This window comes from Carassius auratus, chromosome 43, assembly GCF_003368295.1.
Source record: "Carassius auratus strain Wakin chromosome 43, ASM336829v1, whole genome shotgun sequence".
Lineage (NCBI taxonomy): Eukaryota > Metazoa > Chordata > Actinopteri > Cypriniformes > Cyprinidae > Carassius > Carassius auratus.
The window spans coordinates 5,984,725-6,003,910 of NC_039285.1; the positions used below are offsets into that span (position 1 = coordinate 5,984,725).

A 19,186-nucleotide genomic window follows, 5' to 3' on the forward strand; every position below is an offset into this window, starting at 1 on the left:
CGTGGAAAGCAAGAACTGAAAATATAAGGTCACGTAACACAGATGATTTACAAACCTGCACGCTGTTGTTTCCCACCATAGTCGCTCTTCTAAAGCGGCGCCCGGCACCCAATGCATCACTCAGCAACTGAGCAAGTCTCCTCTCAGTTGTAGCCTTGAAGATCTTGTCACTCACCGGCTGCTCCAACACTCCCAACAACACTGAAAGTGGTATGTAAAACATGACATTACGGTATTGAAATAGCTCATTTCTGTCTCTCAGAAATATACTGAATATTTGATGGTGCAGTAACATTACACTACTGTTCAAAAGTAGGGGTTGCTTTGTTTTGAAGGAAATCTCAGATGCTCACCAAGGCTGCAGATATCGGATCAAAGTGATAAATAGTCTTTACTGTCACTTTTGATAAATTGAATGCATCCTTGCTGAATAAAATACCAAATTCTTCTTCTTAAAAAAATTATAATTATAACACTGGCCTCTAACTTTCAAACAGTAGTGTACTTCGTAATACCCAGTGTGTTAAGCTTAACATCAGCAGGTCAGTACCTGTTCTAACCCACGAGGAACGAAGCAGTTGGGTTGTGTTCAGCTCTGGGTAGTGGAAAGCTAATAGTGCAGAGAAGTAAGAAAAAAAATATCAAAAATGAATAAATATAATTCCATTTTTATTATAACATATAGCACACTTCAGCTGATTTCTAGGTAGTTTAAGCTAATTTAAAAGCTAGAAATTGCACAGAAGTTAGTGTGTGTACTCACGTTCTGCAATCTGCCATACAGGGTAGCCAAGGTAGTAGCTGTATTCGACCACACTGAGTTGTCGAAGCTGGGTGCTCACCTCTGTCCCTGGCACATACCCGCGGATATCGCGCACAGCAAAGGTGATCTCCACTGGAACCTTCTGCTGTTGTGCTGCCGTGTCCGCAGGACTCATGGTGATGTTTAAAATCTACAAAACAATTCAGTCTCTAAGATACAATTGCATGAACTTAAAGCCATTAGACATTAGAAATAGAGACACATTCTCCAGAAAGGGATTTTAGAAATTAACAACATCCAAAAGACATATTTCTGTAAAATTTTATAAACCAAACACATACAGGTTTTCAATCAATCATCTAATGTAAAATGTGTACTAAAAAAAGAATTTAATTTAACAAAAAAATATAAAAAAATTGAATGAGTTACTAAAATACCATTTAAAATTAATTATACATACACTTATTAATAATCTTAATATAAAAACATACACAATCCAAGTCTCTTCATTAACACTCACTGATCTATTAAAGTGCATACACTTTCTGAACCTAAGTGCATGAAATGAATAAAAGCCATTAGTTTTGTTGCCTTGACAACAGTTGAATTAAGCAGTCCTGCACTTTCCTTATCCAATCAGAGCAAACAGCTTGAGATGATATCATCCCACTGCCCTCAATGCAATCAAGCTTTGAATAAAATCTCAAATCACACAACTGAAGTTAAAAGCATGCTCCTTTTTGCTAAAATCAAAAACTTGCTTGTTAAAAAAAGATAAAAACATTAAAATGTAATTCTGATTTGGCTCATTTACATTATATAGCGTCATTGTGTATTCCGCTAAAGGAGTAATTTAATCAAAACTACATTAAATAAGCAGTAATTAAGATGATTTGAAAGAGTGCACTTCTGGTTTTTGGTGTTTTAGCTCTTAATATCGTAAGTTGGGTAAAGCAGTCAACGTACATTCACAGTGAAGTTTGTGGACTCCTGTGAGCGTCGGCGGACTTCAGCTAAGGCTGTGATCAGACCCTTCTCTGCCTGCTCACTGAAGGTACACAATCGCACATCTACATGGCTGGGTACAAACTGAAGAACTGCACACAGACAAAAGACATGCATATATGCAACAAAATATAAATGCCAGTGAGAATATTCACGAACTGTGACATCAAGTTTTCACTGCAGTTACCTGTATGTACATGGTATTGCAGGTCTGGTACTGGACTGATGGGTGATACGCTGATAAAGGAGCTGGTGGTCTGAGCAAAGATTCTCAGGGCATTAATGACTGATATGGCAGTATAAACCACTTCACCAGACACAGCACGAAACACAAAGTCTGGAGGAGCTTTTACTACCTACAACATACAAAGAGCTTATTAGAAACATTTGATGTCAAGGATATGTACATCATATTTGCAATAGCAATTTCAAACTTTTTTCAAGCACATGGAGAACATCAAATAGCCTTTCAGTGGGCCTATAAAGCTGAGGCAAACTCTTTATTCTTAAGTGCAGGGCATTAGAAAGAACCAAATTAGGTGTTGTTTGTTCATGAGGACCCACGAGACAAACCAGGAAGTGATGAATTTATCTATATGTTCCACTGACACAACACTGGATTACAAAATTCAATTTTCTTTTTAATTTCGATAGATAATTCTTGGAAAGTACACATACCTAAATACCACACCTATGTTTCCAACAAAATTGTGAGTTCATTTTATGCAATAAATAGGAATATCGCAAAAGTTATTTTGTGTGTGCAATATTCCATCCATATCCTGGTAACATTTGAAAATGTTTCTTTGCATCAAAGTATATATTGGTATCCCAAAATATGCATTAAATATATGCATATATTTTGCATAATATTTGCAAAATATATATGTACTGGAAATTTAGATTTTAAATCAATGAAGAAAAGAACAAAAACAACAAAAAAAGTCATAGTACCTGAAGCTCTACAGAGTGGTTATACTCTGCTTTGAGAATCTCTATGACTTTGGCTTTGGCATATCCAGCAGTGGACCCTGGAGGAAACCCTACAACAGAGCAAATATCAGGCTTAATGTTATTCTTAGAGCCATAAATATTAAAATACATTACTATAAAATCATGCTTGCTAATCTAACTATTGCTTAAGGTGCATCAGTGCTTTATTAATTGAGTTGCACGCTGACCCTAAAAAATGGACATGAACACCTTTCTGGTCTAAAAATGTTCAGCAAATGTATTTTTGTTATATCTTACCAACTCTGATCAAGTAGGTGTCAGGTTTATTGATGTTGCAGAGATACTTCCGGACAGTGGTTTTTGGAGGGGTTGTGGATAGGGTTGTAACTGATGTATTGTTCACGGAAGTTACTGATGTGTTGTTGGAGCTTATGATAGTGAAAGGCGTGACAGTGGTGTCATTATGTAATTCTGGCGAGGACGTGGTTGTTGGGCTACTGACCGGTGTGGCGTTATCGTTATCAGTAACCATGGTGCCAGATGTTGTTCCAGACACAAATCCTTCATCAGCCATCTCTGTTGCAGGAGGGGTGGAGGGGATGGTGAAGGTTGAGTCAGTTGGGTATTCAGAAACACTGATAGAGGTGGTTATTAAAACAGTGGGAAGTACACTACTAGGAAAAGGGTTCTCTTTTGATAGTGAGGTGATAATCCATTGTCTGTCATCAACAGAAGACATGCCATCTGATTCCTTAGTCACTGGAGGTGGGGTAGTCACCAGTAATGAAGTGTTGTATGCTGTAAAAGGTGTGGTAGCCCAATCAGTAGTTGAATTTATATTTCCCATTGAAGTTAAAGGGTTTCTTGAGTGTGTCGGCTTAATTGACGGTTCTAAATATGGTCTTACTTCAGAGGGATCCAAGATAGTGGTGTTAAAAGGCTCATATCCAGAGATATCCGTTGAGGATTCTTCAGTCCAGAAACTGTTACCTGTAGGCTGTAGATCTTCATCAAACAATGTTGTTAGCATGTAACTTGGGTCAATGTTGTAGGTTCTGGTGCTCACAATATGTGTAGTGCCAACCGGAACGAAAGAGGAAACACTAGATGCCATCTGATTGGCAGTGGGCTCTGGCAAGCTACCATTGTCCTTGGTCAACTGGATAGTGTAATACTCTAAGCTGTTCATATCTGGTAAAAGAACATCCGTGGGATGGACTGTAACAGTGCCTGCCCAGTCAGATGCAAAATCTGAGCTCTCGTTGACCGACTGGTTCTGGTTTAAGACATCTGAAGTTGTTGGGAGAATGGGTAAAGAATGGATTCTGGTTGGATGGATGGTTAAAAGAGATGGAGAAAGGGTGTGGCCAAGGTCTGATGTCAAAATACTGGAGAAAACTGGAGTTCTTGACATTGTAAGGGGCACAACAGTTGTAAAGTTCTGAAAGGTTGTTGCGTGTTTGGTTAATTCAGTGGTGGCTCCATTCAAGGTTGAATAGCTATTAAAACTGGAACTTTCAACAAGTTTGCTGGGGAAAGAACTAGTAACACTGATAGATGAAGGATACAAATGTTTGCTGGAAAATGACATCACCATTCTTGTGGTGAATGTGGTGTCATAGGTCTCGGAATTTGAGTCCTCAGAGTCATACATATCAGAGGGTAGATTGGTAACCAGTGAATAGTCATTGCCTTCAGATCCCATGAAGGACACTGTTTCTGGGTAATCTCCAGAACCATAGTCCACATCCATGGTGTTGGTTGGGAAAAAGTCTTCGGGTGAGCCCATAGTTGGCTCGACAGACACTGAAGTCATTAGATGGTGTACAACATTACTTGGTTCCATAGGCTGATAGCCTATCTGGGTGTTTAGGTCATGGCTGGGTTGTAACTGGAAGTCTTGGATTCTACTGGATGATTCCAATCGGTCTCTAAAAGGAACCCCAGAGTCACTGACTCCCACTGTCTCATACTGCGTTTGAGGGGAAAGAACGGGAGGCTCGTAAAGAGAATCTTGTCCAACTGAAGGCAAGCTAGATGGCACAGATGAACCTGTAGCCTGTGATATTTGGGGAGCTGTGCTGATAGCAGACCAAGATAAGGGCACATTATGGGAGGTAGGCACTGGAGAATTTAGTTGTCGAGGCTGTCTGGAGGAACCTCTGCGGGTAGATCCAACTCCCTCTCCAGACTTTAGGACTTTTAAAGGAGGTGTGGCAAGAGGCTCTGGCCTTGTGACAGAGTTCAGGGAGTAAGGGAATACTGATCCAGTGTTAACATTGTGATTGTTACCCTCTGTGGCTTTGGATGGATCCAAACTAGGTGAAAGAGAAAATCCAGACAAGGCGGAGGATGCATTACGTAGCACTTCCACTGAAAACTCATTTGGCATATTTGGAGCCTCCAAAGGCCGGACTAAGGGAGACACAAACACAGCAAAACCAAATAAATGAAATTATTTAATGCAAACTGAAAAAAATAGCAATGAAACTATGTGGAAAACAACAAAAAGCACAAAGCAATGCACATATCTACCTAATCATTGTGATTTAATATTTGTAATTAGAAATATGAAATGTTTATATTTGTAAAACACCTGCTGTAACAAACTACCACAAACTCTTTGTGCAAGCCTTACACACTTCTCTATTCACCCTTTGAACCAATAAGTTTAAGTAATTGGGAGAAATACTGATTTTGACTGATTAATGTCAATAACTAAGTCAATGAATCCACACCAGTAAATAGCAGAGTAAAACACAGATGCAGTGTAAGATCACTGGACGTGATTTCACACAGTTACAGCAAACAGTTTGAGTTCTGAGGACTTTCATCATGCCATTGCAAACAGATGCTTCAAGGCTTTTTCTCTTGCGTAAGTTGAACTGTCATGATTACCCAAGTCACAATCTCACATGTGAAGGAGGTTTGGAATTTGCCAAGGCCACGAAACAGGAGATTATTGAAATAATTAAGCATGCTACTTTTAAGAAGGATTCCAGAAAGCAGTATCAGCCTGTCTGCTTTATATTCCACCAAACGTATTGTAAACTTTCCATTTGCATTGCTTTTTATGGTGGGTACGGAGGTTGGCCATAAAAGCTGGCAGTGTTTGTCTTGGCATTCAGAAGCAGCTGCACAGTAATGGAATGACCCATTCAGAGATGAAGGATGGAAGGCAAAGATGAGAAGCTTCTTAATGAAGCTTAAGTAAGAAAAATAGTCTCATGCACTATTTGGATAAAATTAGTTTTCCCTGAGGAGGTTAGGTAAATTATTCCTCCTCATTTATTTTGTGTAACTACAACCAAATTGGTCATTGTGCAAACTGGTGCACTTTATGGATTTAGACCTAATTATTCTTTCACATTATTGTAAGGTAAATAATCCAATACATGATCGCAAATGTCATGCCAAAAACAATAATATTTTGAGCTGCATTTTTTCACATGTAGTGTGGCATTACAATCAATACACACCACAACAGTTGTGGGTTTTAGTGCTATGATAAACACACCAGAACAAAGATGCCCTATTCCCTCACAAACCAAATAATATAACATATAATGACCAAGATATCAATATAATATCATATTAGGAGGATTTGCAAGGTGGCAAAGATGAATGAGAAACTAAGTCAATGCATATGCTTTTATTTACCTTGTTATTTCTTAAAATTGCCATTAAAATAAAAGACAAAACTGAATTAAATTTTCAAATGCTAATATAAAAACAGCCAGTCATCTGCAACAAATAACATTCAATGCAGCTCAAGGATAAAAAGAGATTGCACATGTAGACATAATAATACACTCATAACTTTTAACAAAACATTATTCGTAGAAACATACTATTTCAACAATGTCTCAGATTCAAAGCATGAGCCAGATTTGTGAATCCGCAATAACTAACATCACTCAGCCTTCTGAAGAATCTACCCCGACACATGGACTTCATACAGACTTCTTGTTAACCCACAATTCAATATTTAGACTTCTGATCCCCCCAAAAATGGAAAATAAGACATGGATGTAAGGGAGAACATGACTTAATATAAAACTCTGTCATCAAAAGAAACAGCATTAGAGAAAGTTCCATAGCGTCAGCCTTGTCCACTGACCACTTTAAAGATGATGAAAAGCAGCAGCAAAAAAAATAGAAGAAAATCTGTGACAACAGTGAGGTAGCAAATAAGAAACTGCTTTTTGGCATTATTTTATGTGACTGACTTTATCAAACATAAAACACAACAACAATGCACCAAAGAACAACATCTTAAGCTACATTAATCAGGTCAATATGCTCTGTGTTTGGGCTTCTTCATACTTCTTTGATAGTCTATGGGGCTGCATTACTCACTGCAACGCTCAGGGCCAAGTGTTTGAAGCCCCTATAAAGCAGGCGGCTTTGTAAAACAGATCCTCAACTAAACAGAGAAACAGAAGAAAGAGAAACTGTTGTTAGACTTTAACAAGGAGGAAAAAGTCTTAGGTAAAGCACCTTGAACACTAACACTCAATATTGTTATCGTTAACTAAACTTAAACTATTAAAAAAGTTTTTCATTGCAATAAAATAAAATAAAATAAAATATAAATCAGATGAAAAACTTAATAATGCTGCCTTGGCTAAAATAAAAAAACTAAAATTACAAAAACTGAACTAAAAATAATATAAAAAATAAATTAAATCTAAACAGAAATGTTTAAATCTAATTCTAAATTCTAAATTATTAATATTTTCAATTAGCTTTTATTTTCAAAGAGCTGTACTTGCATGACTGAAAAGTACAGCTAAAAGCATGATATTTCAGCAATTTCAGCAATTTCAGTTATGCAAGAAAAGCTCCTATCTCTTTGAATGGGGAACATTAAATTCTCCAAAACTGCTCACCAAGCTTACGATTAAGGTTCTGAATACACCTGGACACTGAAAAGACCAGGTATGAATGCCCTCTGAAACGCTTTCAAGAAGGATTTTAATTCGATCCCTCAAACCAATTCAAGGGGGCAACAAGCATCACTGTTTTTAGATTCAAGACGTATTACTCTGTTTAATATCATTCAGTGTCTGTAATGGCATTTTAAGTTAGTCATGCTTTGGGCAATTACATATCTCCCATTTCATGTATCCAAAAAACACAACTAAATAACAGATTTGTAACAGATCATTTTTTGCATTAATATGACAAGACTACACCTTGAATGGAATACAATAGAATACCTTGATACAATAAATAATCTGTTCACAAGTGATTTTTACCTTGAATTTTCTGATTTTAATCTCAAACTGCATGCAAATGTTTGCATAATAGCTAGATTAAGTAGCTATAAATTCCTTTTATAGCCGAGAGCTCTCAGTCCGAGAGCTCTCAGTCCCTCCATTGAAGCTGTGTGTACGGTATACTGTCCATGTCCAGAAAGATAAGAAAAACATCTTCAAAGTAGTCCATGTGACATCAGAGGGTCAGTTAGAATTTGTTGAAGCATCGAAAATACATTTTGGTTCAAAAATAACAAAAACTACAACTTTATTCAGCATTGTCTTCTCTTCCGGGTCTGTTGTGAGTGCGACTGCTGTGACAGTTGACGTATGATGCTGCTAATGTTTTTTCTGGTGCGCCAAATAACAAAGAAAACACGTCTGCAGCGTCTTACGTCAGCAGCGTCGTACGTCAGCAGCGTCACTACAGTGTTGTGAACGCGCTCACAACAGACCCGGAAGAGAGGACAATGCAATCAATGATGAAGATGAACGGAGGTCTCACGGGTTTGGAACGACATGAGGGTGAGTCATTAATGACATCATTTTAATATTTTGGTGAACTAACCATTTAATGAAACTCACAGGAATCATAAATATCCACAGTTTGATGTACGAGTCTCTTTCAGAGGGAAGGTGAGAGTCATTAAGTAGTCTTACTGTGGCACACGGCTGAATACTAATGTGTTCAACTATCTTTACCAAGCATCAATTGTTGATCCACCATTTCTCAGGTCACTGAGCAAGCTTAAGCTAACAAACCGGACAGAAGAGGCACAGATTACTGCCTGACCTCTGACCTCATCAGATGAGTGCGCGGACATTTAGATTTCTTTTCTCAGATCCCTATTCCCTCAGAAGCCATTTTATATATATTATGATATTCTAGTAAAATTAAATAGTAAATGTTTCAGTTATATCTATTAAATATTGATGTTCATTATTGGGTTATATTGGTGCATATAAATAAAAAATACTATAATGCCTCAAGAGTGAAAAACATGCCTGGCTTTTTTAACTGTATTTTCTTAAATCTACTTGATAAACAATAGCTGTTTGGGTAATATTGTTATTATAGAGTTATACAGAATATAGTTCGAAAATGAAATGATGAAATGAAAAATGAAAAATATGACTATTATATTCTAATATGTCGTCTGATGAAGTCCACTTATGTTTCTTTCAGTATAATAACTGCAACCAGTACTCTTGTTGCACAGTTTTGTGGGTGAGCCGGACCAAGCCAAATGATGTAAAATGGCACCAACAGAAACCCTAAAATCATTAAAAGCAAAGACAATAAAGTAATTAATGATGGGGTGACTTAATAATCCCAATTGATGGACAAGTTCAATAATTAATTGTAAGAGGGTCACCTTCAGCATTAATGAGCAGTGTTTATCGTGAGTAATGGCAGGCAGCCTCTCGCCCGACAGACGGGCAGCAGGGGGAATACCTCGACTCCACACAACAGTGCGGCAATGACTCCCTTTGCCACCTGGTACAGAAATGCAATTGTGTAATGCATGAGCAGTCTGGCAATTGTTAGAGCTATTGCTTTCACTGACAGCGAGATCTACCCAAGAGATACGTGTCAGATGCAAATGTAAATGTCAATGAGATGATGCACAGTGACAAAAAGGACTTGCAGTATTTAAAAGTGATTCATAAAATTACCAGTTTAATTTAAACCAGTGGTCATTAACAGCATAATATAAACATTCATGCATAATGCTTAGATCATAGAGAACGACTCAATCTTTCGTTTGTTATCTGGCTCGGTGTTCATCTTCAGTTCTCTCTTCACATCAGTTCAGTCAGTGTACTGTTTGAGTAAATAAATTACTCCGGGATATCTCCGGGTTAACAGCTTAAGTCATTTGTGGATTAATGCTTATTGGAGATGCAAACCGTTTCAAACGATTCAGTTCGATTTGGTGAACTGGTTCAAGAAGATCTGGTTACATCGAGTGATTCGTTCGCGAATCGGATATCAGTACACTCCATTGAACGTGCTCACAACAGACCCGGAAGAGAAGACAATGCTGAATAAAGTCATAGTTTTTGCTATTTTTGGACCAAAATGAATTTTTGATGCTTCAAAAAATTCTAACTGACCCTCTGATGTCACATGGACTTCTTTGAAGATGTCCTCCATTATGAACAACGGATGAAGTGTGTTGCATAATGCTTTCAAAATAAAACACAAAGGGATCTCAAATTAAATGAAACTGTCTCAGAAACAGCATTATGGTCGATATCAATATGTCTTTCCGTCTATTTCTCTCTGTCTTTTTGAAAAGGATGACGTCTTATAGGCTGAAACCACAAGGAGGCTGAAAATGAGATCAATGCCACATTAATGATTCAGTTTAGCACACTCAAATGTAATTTGCTCCTCCCTAAATTCATGTCCAGTGGTAAGTGGGAGAAATAACCCAATAAACCCATCCCAAACAGAACCTTGGTACAGTGGTGGCATCACATTAAAATACCATGCTATTTTGGCACATAATTTGCAATATAATGCCTATATAGCCTACCATTCAACAGTTTGAGGTCAGTGTTTGTTAAGTGAGCAATTTATGCGAGGTAACTGCAACTTTTAGTCTAACACAGTCTAATTTAAAGAGAGCAGCTGTGAAACATACAACAACTAAGACTATAACCAAGACCTATACTGCTGAAAACACTGAGACATCAGTTACAACTCCCCAATGATGTCACTTCTGGCTGTTGCTATTCCAAAGAAAAGGGGTAAATCAGGAGAAGAAAAAAAAAGTAAAGGAAATGTCTTTGGTATTAATTCAACCCCCTTTGCCCACACATGTTTCTGTTTTAAGCTGATCCCATTGCGTGACTGCCTCTGCCTAACACTGGCACAGACTCCCTGAACGCCGCCTAATCGAACAATCAAGTCAGAGTCTGCGCTGGTGTTCATTTTATCTGTTTTATAACATTATACATGTCTTTACTTTCACTTTTGATCAGTTTAATACAACCTCGCTAAATAAAATAAGTGATGTCTTTCTCCCCCAAAAATTATTTAAATAAAAAGAGCAATATTAGAGCGACATAAGGGATGGAATCGGCCCCTCTGACACTGAGCAGAGCTCTGTTGTTTGTCTTACCAGAGGCTAAGTGCTCAAGACGAGTGAAATTTCCCATGTAGAGACATAGACTGGACTACTATGAATTACAAACGAAAAATAACACCGCATACCAGTGGCTTCTCTCATGTCACGAACAGTCTTGTTATTGTAAGCATATGCCCGAGACAATTTTCCAAAGTGAAAAAGTACTAATAGTCAAATTCACCTGAATTTTACAGCCTGACATCTGGTTGAGAGTCTGGCTGTGTTTTGAGTAAAATCAGGCTGGAACGTGTTACCTAACATGGCAGAGGCAGAGCAGAGTCATGTCAGGCGAAACACTGTTTCTGTTGATCAGACTGAGATCATGTCTGCTGATGGACACCATATATGTTGGAGTCCATCACTACTCTACAACATTAGGCAAAACTGAGAATTTAAGGAATGGCTCGCTTTCAATCCATGATTACATTAAAATCAAATTGGCCACACAGGATGATTTAATGTTGAAAAGGAATTTACTGAATATGAACTTAGCTACAAATTCTTCTTGCTTAAATTCTTTTACCTTAAATAATTTTTCCATGATTCTTCCAGTCATTCGAGATGAAAATGTACCAATGTTAAATTCTAGTTGACAGAAAGCAGCAGATACTGTCCAATAAAAAATGAATTTGGTTTATTTTTTAATTTATTACATATAAAAATAAACCAGTGTAAACTAAAATGGTATTGTTTTAAATGCTGCAAGAGAATTCAGGCATCACATCATCATAATGTACAGTATGAAAAATGGGACCTTTATTTTGAGACAAGATTACATTTAACTTAGTGGTGGGCGATATGGCAAAAATATCATATTACACTATTTTATCAGGAAAATCACACGAGCATTTCAGGTGTACGTGCTCATGAAAAGCGAACAACACACAAATTACATGTTTAACCGCAAGGCTTTAAAGCACATGCAAATAATGTACTTTTGTGATTGCAAATAAGTGCAGTGTCCTGTGATTGTAATTCTACCATTGAGTTAACATTTGATGTGAAAGTATGACGCGTTGTATACTGAGGCAGAGGCTCCAGAACTGCAACTGATAGAATGTGCATTGTAGCACATTATGATATTTCTACTACAACAGATAGTGGAGACATGTCGATCAAAAATCCTGAAATCACACACCCCTAATTTAATTGTGTAATTTAATTATTAGTATTTTAAAAGATTTGGCTACTTAAAAGTTGACCATTAAATAGATGATATATCATCCAAAATAATAAAAAATCTATATTAGTTTGTCATATAATTCATACAACACACACACACACAAAATAGAGACTACACTCACATGTTTTTTTTTTTTTTATAGCATAAGTACACAATTTTACATTTCATACTAAATAAATTTCCATGACCTTTCAAGGATTTCAAGGACTGTGGGAACCACCCGTTAAATTAATTAATTTAATTTAAGGCATTGTCAAATCAATTCTGAATGGCACACAACCTTGTTCCTGTGTGCTAATACACTCGAGAAAAGAACCGAACTTGAGTGCAAACTGGGTACAGAAAGACTCAGACGAGAAAAATGAGAACAAGAAAAATTAAAGAACCTCAGAGAGACTGAGACGGGGAGGGGATGTAATGAGGAAGGTGGGGATACACTTTAACTCCTAACATTGGGATGGTCTCCAGAGAAGCATGGCTGGTGTATAGTGTAACACACTGGAGGATGCTCAATTTCCCTGCACACATTCCCTCAGTCTTCTTCGGAAGACAGGAAGGCCAGGCCTGTAACTGGAGAAGCCCTGAAGACTGTGTCACTGTGAGGATTTTGTGCTCAGGACTGGACTGATCTCACTGCGTAAACTTCTGGCCCCTTTGACTACAAAGCAGCAAGACTCCTTTAGAGAGGAGAAAGAGATGCACCTCTCACACTCAAACTCCATCAGGCAAGATCTTCTGACAACTCTGTAAAACATGGTGCAGAATCTGATGATTATGAAAGGATGAGGATGATGCTTTTATGGTTTCACTATTCATGTTTCTTCAACAGCAAAATAGCAAAATGAGTGTGTCCGTGACCTACCAGACAAAAACCAGTAAAAACATGTCTACTCTGAAATATTACAATTTAAAATGACTGTTTTAAATGTAATTTACTGTATGTATGTATCAAATTAATGCAGTCTTGGTGAACATAGGAGACTTCTTTCAAAAACATTAAAAAGAACTTAGGCTAATTACTGTAATTCCTCAAATAAAAACCGGTAGTCAAATAAACGCCGGGCCTCTTATAGTGGCCGGGGACATGGTCAACACGGACAAATAAAGGCCGGTCTTAAAGGCCGGGGAGAAATTTGTGCAGCCAGATAACGAACGTACACGCCTACTGCCGGAGCGTTTCTCGTTCTAGAGTCAAGAACTGGTTGCATCGGTTTTCAGATCACCAGTACACTGTACCGAGAACCGTTTCTGTCGGACCCGTCCGATCCGAGAACTGAGGAGCTGATGATACTGCGCATGCGTGATTCAGAGTGAAGCAGACTGACACAGAGCGCGTCTGAACCGAACTGATTCTATTGGTGATTGGCTATCGCTTTTAATTTAAAACGGGTCATTTAAAACAATTACTTATCAAACAGATGGAATTAGAAATAAAGGCCTGCCTCTAATAAAAGGCTGCATCAAATAAAAGCTTGTTACCTTCTGCAGTTCAGGTAAATAAAGGCTCCGGCTTTTATTTGAGGAATTACGGTATTCCAAACTTTTTGGAGTGCAGGAGGTTTACTATAAATACCTTTTTTTTATTATTAATTATTTAATCTATTTTATTAAATTTTACATTGATTCATTAATTCCCCATAAAGCCCGCTATGATGTAACCATCTGTTCATAGTGCGATGGTCCAGACGTGTACTGAACCGTACAGATATGTGAGCCCAATGTAATAGGGGCATCCATGTTAGCCTTCTGCCAGGCCGTCAAGGTTACCTAAACTGCAGGTCACAACACTGGGATGTACTAGTTAGACCACATATGGCCATATGGGTGAATTTATCACATAGATCTTTAATGGACTACATTTAATGTGGCCAATTTTATTGATTAATAAAAACCAGAAATTGTACTAATCAAACTAAAGTAAAGTGTAAATAAGAAAAGGCTGCGTTTTAAAAAAAGACAATGAAAGGATATGAATGAAATATCAGTATATAGGTCTGTAGTGGACACAGTTGAATTGGTGGTCTAAAATAGCCGACTGAATTTTGACATTGCTGACACAAGCCCAGTGCTAACTGTCTGTATATAAACAGACAGTGTGTATTTGAAAAGAATCACCCCCATTTAAAATAATCAAATTTTGTTGCTTTACAGCAAGAAATGAAGACGGACACAGTATTTTATAAGTACAACTTATAACATCCAAGTGAAAGGTATAACAGCAAGATGTTATATGTCAGAAAAAAATAAAATAAAATAAAATAAAACAAGAACTACTGATTTGGAAAAAGGATCACACACTTCTGTCAGTTTTTAGTTGAACCACCTTTTGCATTAATTACAGCTTTTAGTCTGTTGGCATCTAGACTTTGCAATATTTGCCAGCTCATTTTTGCAGAAATACTCAAGTTTGTTATAAGTTATAAGTTTCACTGAGTAAATACAGCTGGATAAAACAAAAACTGTGCCCATCCATCTTCATTTCAGGCTACAAAGCAACAAAATGTGATTATATACATATATAAACCCTAAAGAGGACAAGCGGTAACTCACATTTTAATTTCTTTAGTTTTTATATAAAATGCTTAAATAAAACTGAGCAAAAAAATTAAAATTATATATATATATATATATATATATATATATATATATATATATATATATATATATATATATATATATATATATATACACACTCACACACACACACAGGGGATGGAGTTTATTAAGGACTTATTTTGAATGTTAAAAGAGTGACTTACATACAGCCATGTATGGTGACCCATACTCAGAATTCGTGCTCTGCAATTAACCCATCCAAAGTGCACACACACACACAGCAGTGAACACACACACTGTGAACACACACCCGGAGCAGTGGGCAACCATTTATCCTGCGGCGCCCGGGAAGCAGTTGGGGGTTCGGTGCCTTGCTCAAGGGCACCTCAGTAGTGGTATTGTTGGCCCGAGACTAGATCCCACAACCCTAGGGTAGAGCTTAGATTCTCTGCCAGAGCCCGAGCTCGGGCCGATATTTCCCGCCACCGTCCTTGGGCCAGGTCATGTCATGTGTCATGCGCAGCGTCTCGTCCACTCGCAGTCTCGCATGCGTGATGCATCACACCTGCTGTACGTGCTGTACTTTTCAGTAGATTAAGTGCAACATGCAGCATGGTAAAAACGCCGCCCCTGGTTATAACGGCCCACGTTTAAATCGGGCTCGGGCTCATAATTACAGTGAACGTGTCGGGCCGGGCCGGGTTAGGACACAACGTGCCCGGGCTCGGGTAGGGTCGGGCTTGATTTTTTGGGCCCGATCTAAGCTCTACACTTAGGAGTCAAATTCTCTAACCACTAGGCTATGACAGTAAAAGTCACAAAAATCTGATTTACAGGCATGCTAACTAAGCACGAAACCATAAAGTGAAAAAGATATCTTCTGTTTATGAGAGTTTTTGACTTAACCAGGAAAGAAACATAATAGGAGATGCCCAACAAGATATTACGTTGGTTGCCTAATCTTAAATTTCACTGGACCAAAATCCCACTCCATATTAGTTTATATTGCACGTTAACGATCTTTAAATGGCTTTGATTTTGACTCTCTGGATTAACTTTACATGCACACTACCTTTCAATGGATATGACCTTAACTACAAGCATTCCCTGTGACGATATCCAATCTAGTATCCTTTAAACACACAAAAACTCCTCCTCTGCAATGCATGGGTTCACCATCAAAAAAGCTGCTATCCAACCGTCCCTGTTTCTCAATGGGACTTTGTTCGCTTGCCCAGCAGCCAGTGGCCTCAACATCCAGCTCCTGTGGCTTTTGATGGGCTAGTGTATTTATCTGTTCCCAGTCCCAGAGGCGATGAATAATGAATGAACTCATTGTCATCCATCACAGATCAGGTTTTACTGGTAAAAGAGTCAACACTTGCAATTAGCTAGGAGATTTGAATGAGTTCCAGGCAAACCCAAAAACTCAACAATGTTTTTCGGGAGGCTCTGACACCTGGTGTGAATTCTGTGAGAGAGCTTTTCATTAACAAGAGTTGTAAGTAGGGCTACACCTGTGTGATTGTGAGTCCATGAGTGCTTTCATCTCTGCCTACAGAACATCTTTAAATACACTGGTTGGCACTGGTGACAAGTAAACAAAAAGATTATTTCAAAACCATATGCAAAAAGTTCATATTTATAGTAGACTGCCCTATAGAGTAGACTTGCCGCAATAGATGGTGCTGAAGGTGGTAGCGTTGTTAAGCGCAACACCAGTTACGTTACTTGCCCACTGCGGCATCAACCCCCAGCGTCGTTGGAATTTTTTCAGTAAAAATTATTTACTTAGCTAGTAAGTAAAATTTACTTTATACGACACTCGCATTACATATCTTTTTGTTAAATGGACATGAATAATACCTAAAATTAATACAGCATGTTTTGCCTGGCAGACAACAAAACAGGTGAAAAAATATCCCCTAGATTTACTTTGAAGGCCCATCAGCCATATAGGATGCTGACTGAGTATTTGATAGTGGGCTCTAGCTTCTCCCATCATTATGTAGTAGGAAAAAATCTGTCTGACCTACATCACAGTGCCAAGATGAGGTATAAAATTGCAGAGCAATTTCAAAATGCATATAGAGTTAGACTAAAACAGCTGTGAGCTAGCAGATGATGGAAGCATTTGAGGTGCTAAGCTTAAGTAGTTATATTGCGTCATAAAAATAGGCTTGATATATGACACCATTGACTTAAAACTGACTAGTATAATTGATCATTATTCATAATTATTACCTTTGCAATGACTCGTTGAACCTAGATAATCCAATAAAATAGAATGGACTCCCATTAGAAATCTACAGAACAAACTGATTTTCCGGACACAAATGCAAATTTCTACCTACATATTTTTTATTCAGGGGTTAAATGAAGGCGCCAGCCCAACTTAACCCATTCTCATGTTCTCTATCGTTCTCCAGCCTTCAAGGGTTTCTTACGTCAGGTTTTCACAAATCACAAGAAGAAGCATTCGGTGTCAGTTTCAGAGAAGCCACAGAACTGACAAGATCCTTTCAGGTTCTGAATGTGACAGATCAAGACTGAATAAATTGTCACAACAGATTGACCCAGTTGGTTTTTATAACAGCTTTTGATGGATTGAGTGTAAAGACAAAAGTTCTTCTTTCTGCTCCTCAAAAAACGAAAAAAAAAAACAAAAAAACAATTGTGAACTTTCATTTTAGAGTGAACTATCCCTTTAAGAATCATCAGCGTATCACCGAAAATGATATACAATCTTTTATACAGCTTGAGATATGCTGAAATGAATATATAAATCAACTGTCAACACAGCAAACTTCATTTAATTATAAGACCCTATCCTAATGTCTTGATTTTCAGCATGGACAGAAGTGTAATAGGACGAAACACAATGCAGTCAAGTTTACTCTGACAGCTGATCTATGAGAATCTGCTTAAAGCAATGATCACCAGTCTTGAGTTTGCACTTGGGACAGCACTACAATGCGCAAATGAATCTAATTTCATCTTAATATTTCTTTGTTCCAACAAAAAGCATCTAGCAGCATTATTTTTTTCTGTAGCCAAATTTTAATTCATATTTTGTCTTCACAGTGTTCTGATTCATAATACTCCGCATACAAGACTAAATGTGCTCAATTAGTCATCTACCTACATGTAAATTGTTACTGTTATTAAAAATGATACTAATATAGTACAATTGTCTGTAAAGTAAGGAATTGCTTGGGTTTCAGAACAACACACTTGAGTCCGTGTTATGGATCAGGGTAAATCTAAAACCAATGCAGATGAGGTTCCACACAAGCAAGAACAGTAGCCTTAAAGATCTTTTGTCATCATGTTGACAAGCTGTAGAAGATCTGACCGGCTTTTAAAACTAAAGTGGACACTTCGAAGATAATTTCCAAAAACTTTTTAAGAGATAGGCTAAGAAATGCTTAAAGATGCCTTCAGAGCTTTAGATTCTGAAAGATGTGAGTCCCTTAGGTTGAAAATTCAACTGAAGGCTTAATATATTTGCTTGCATTTTGTAAACAAAGATGGAAACAAAATTATTTAGCAAAACAACTGATGTAAGGTTTGTTCTGGTAAAGTCACTGACATGAGAGGATAAAGAATGGTTAGTTCACCCAAATATTAAAATTATGTCATTAATGACTCTTCAAAGTAGTCCATGTGACATCAGAGGGTCAGTTAGAATAATTTGAAGCATCAAAAATACATTTTGGTCCAGAAATAACAAAAACGGCGACTCAATTCAGCATGGTCTTCTCTTCCGGGTCTGTTGTGAGCACGGATACAACACGTCATACGTCTGCAGTGTCGTGAACACGCTCACAACAGACCGGGAAGAGAAGACAATGCTGAATAAAGTCGTCGTTTTTGTTATTTTAAGGACCAAAATGTATGAACTAACCCCTTAAATGTGCAATTAATAAAACAACTAACTATACAATATAACTGTGCAGAGTATGATAGCAAAATTGACTTCTCAAATAAATAAAATCAACTTCTTAAATGGACAGAAAACTTGTGTCTTTGTCTCATGTTTCCATCCAATATCTAATCAATGATAATTATGATTTGTGCAGACCACAAAGTGTTTTAAACATTCATTTCGTAAAATTATTTGTCTTCATGTTGGAAAACAGAATCCGACCTGCGTTTTAAAATTCCCCAAAATGTTTTCACATTGTCCTCCAAACTTCGTATTGCATTAGTTACAGTAATTTTAACCGTCTCACCCACGTAAGTCTTAGCTCATCTTATGTCATCTCGCCAATACACTCCTCCAGTTACCTGTTGCCAACGGATCCCCCATCCCAAATGAACAGCC

The 19,186-nt window shown here is 37.6% G+C and overlaps 1 protein-coding gene across 3 annotated transcripts in view; it reads right to left on the reverse strand.

Moving 5' to 3' along the window:
• Nucleotides 1-19,186, reverse strand: part of LOC113061544 (UPF0606 protein KIAA1549) — a 38,329-nt gene that overhangs the window by 17,543 nt on the left and 1,600 nt on the right. For all 3 annotated transcript variants that reach the window (XM_026230728.1, XM_026230730.1, XM_026230729.1), the window contains 7 exons: nt 3,020-5,137; nt 2,723-2,811; nt 1,956-2,124; nt 1,730-1,860; nt 764-953; nt 551-610; nt 56-201 (listed from right to left, as the gene is read on the reverse strand). In XM_026230728.1, the coding sequence (XP_026086513.1) occupies nt 56-201; nt 551-610; nt 764-953; nt 1,730-1,860; nt 1,956-2,124; nt 2,723-2,811; nt 3,020-5,137 (2,903 nt within the window). The remainder of the gene's footprint in view (nt 1-55; nt 202-550; nt 611-763; nt 954-1,729; nt 1,861-1,955; nt 2,125-2,722; nt 2,812-3,019; nt 5,138-19,186) is intronic.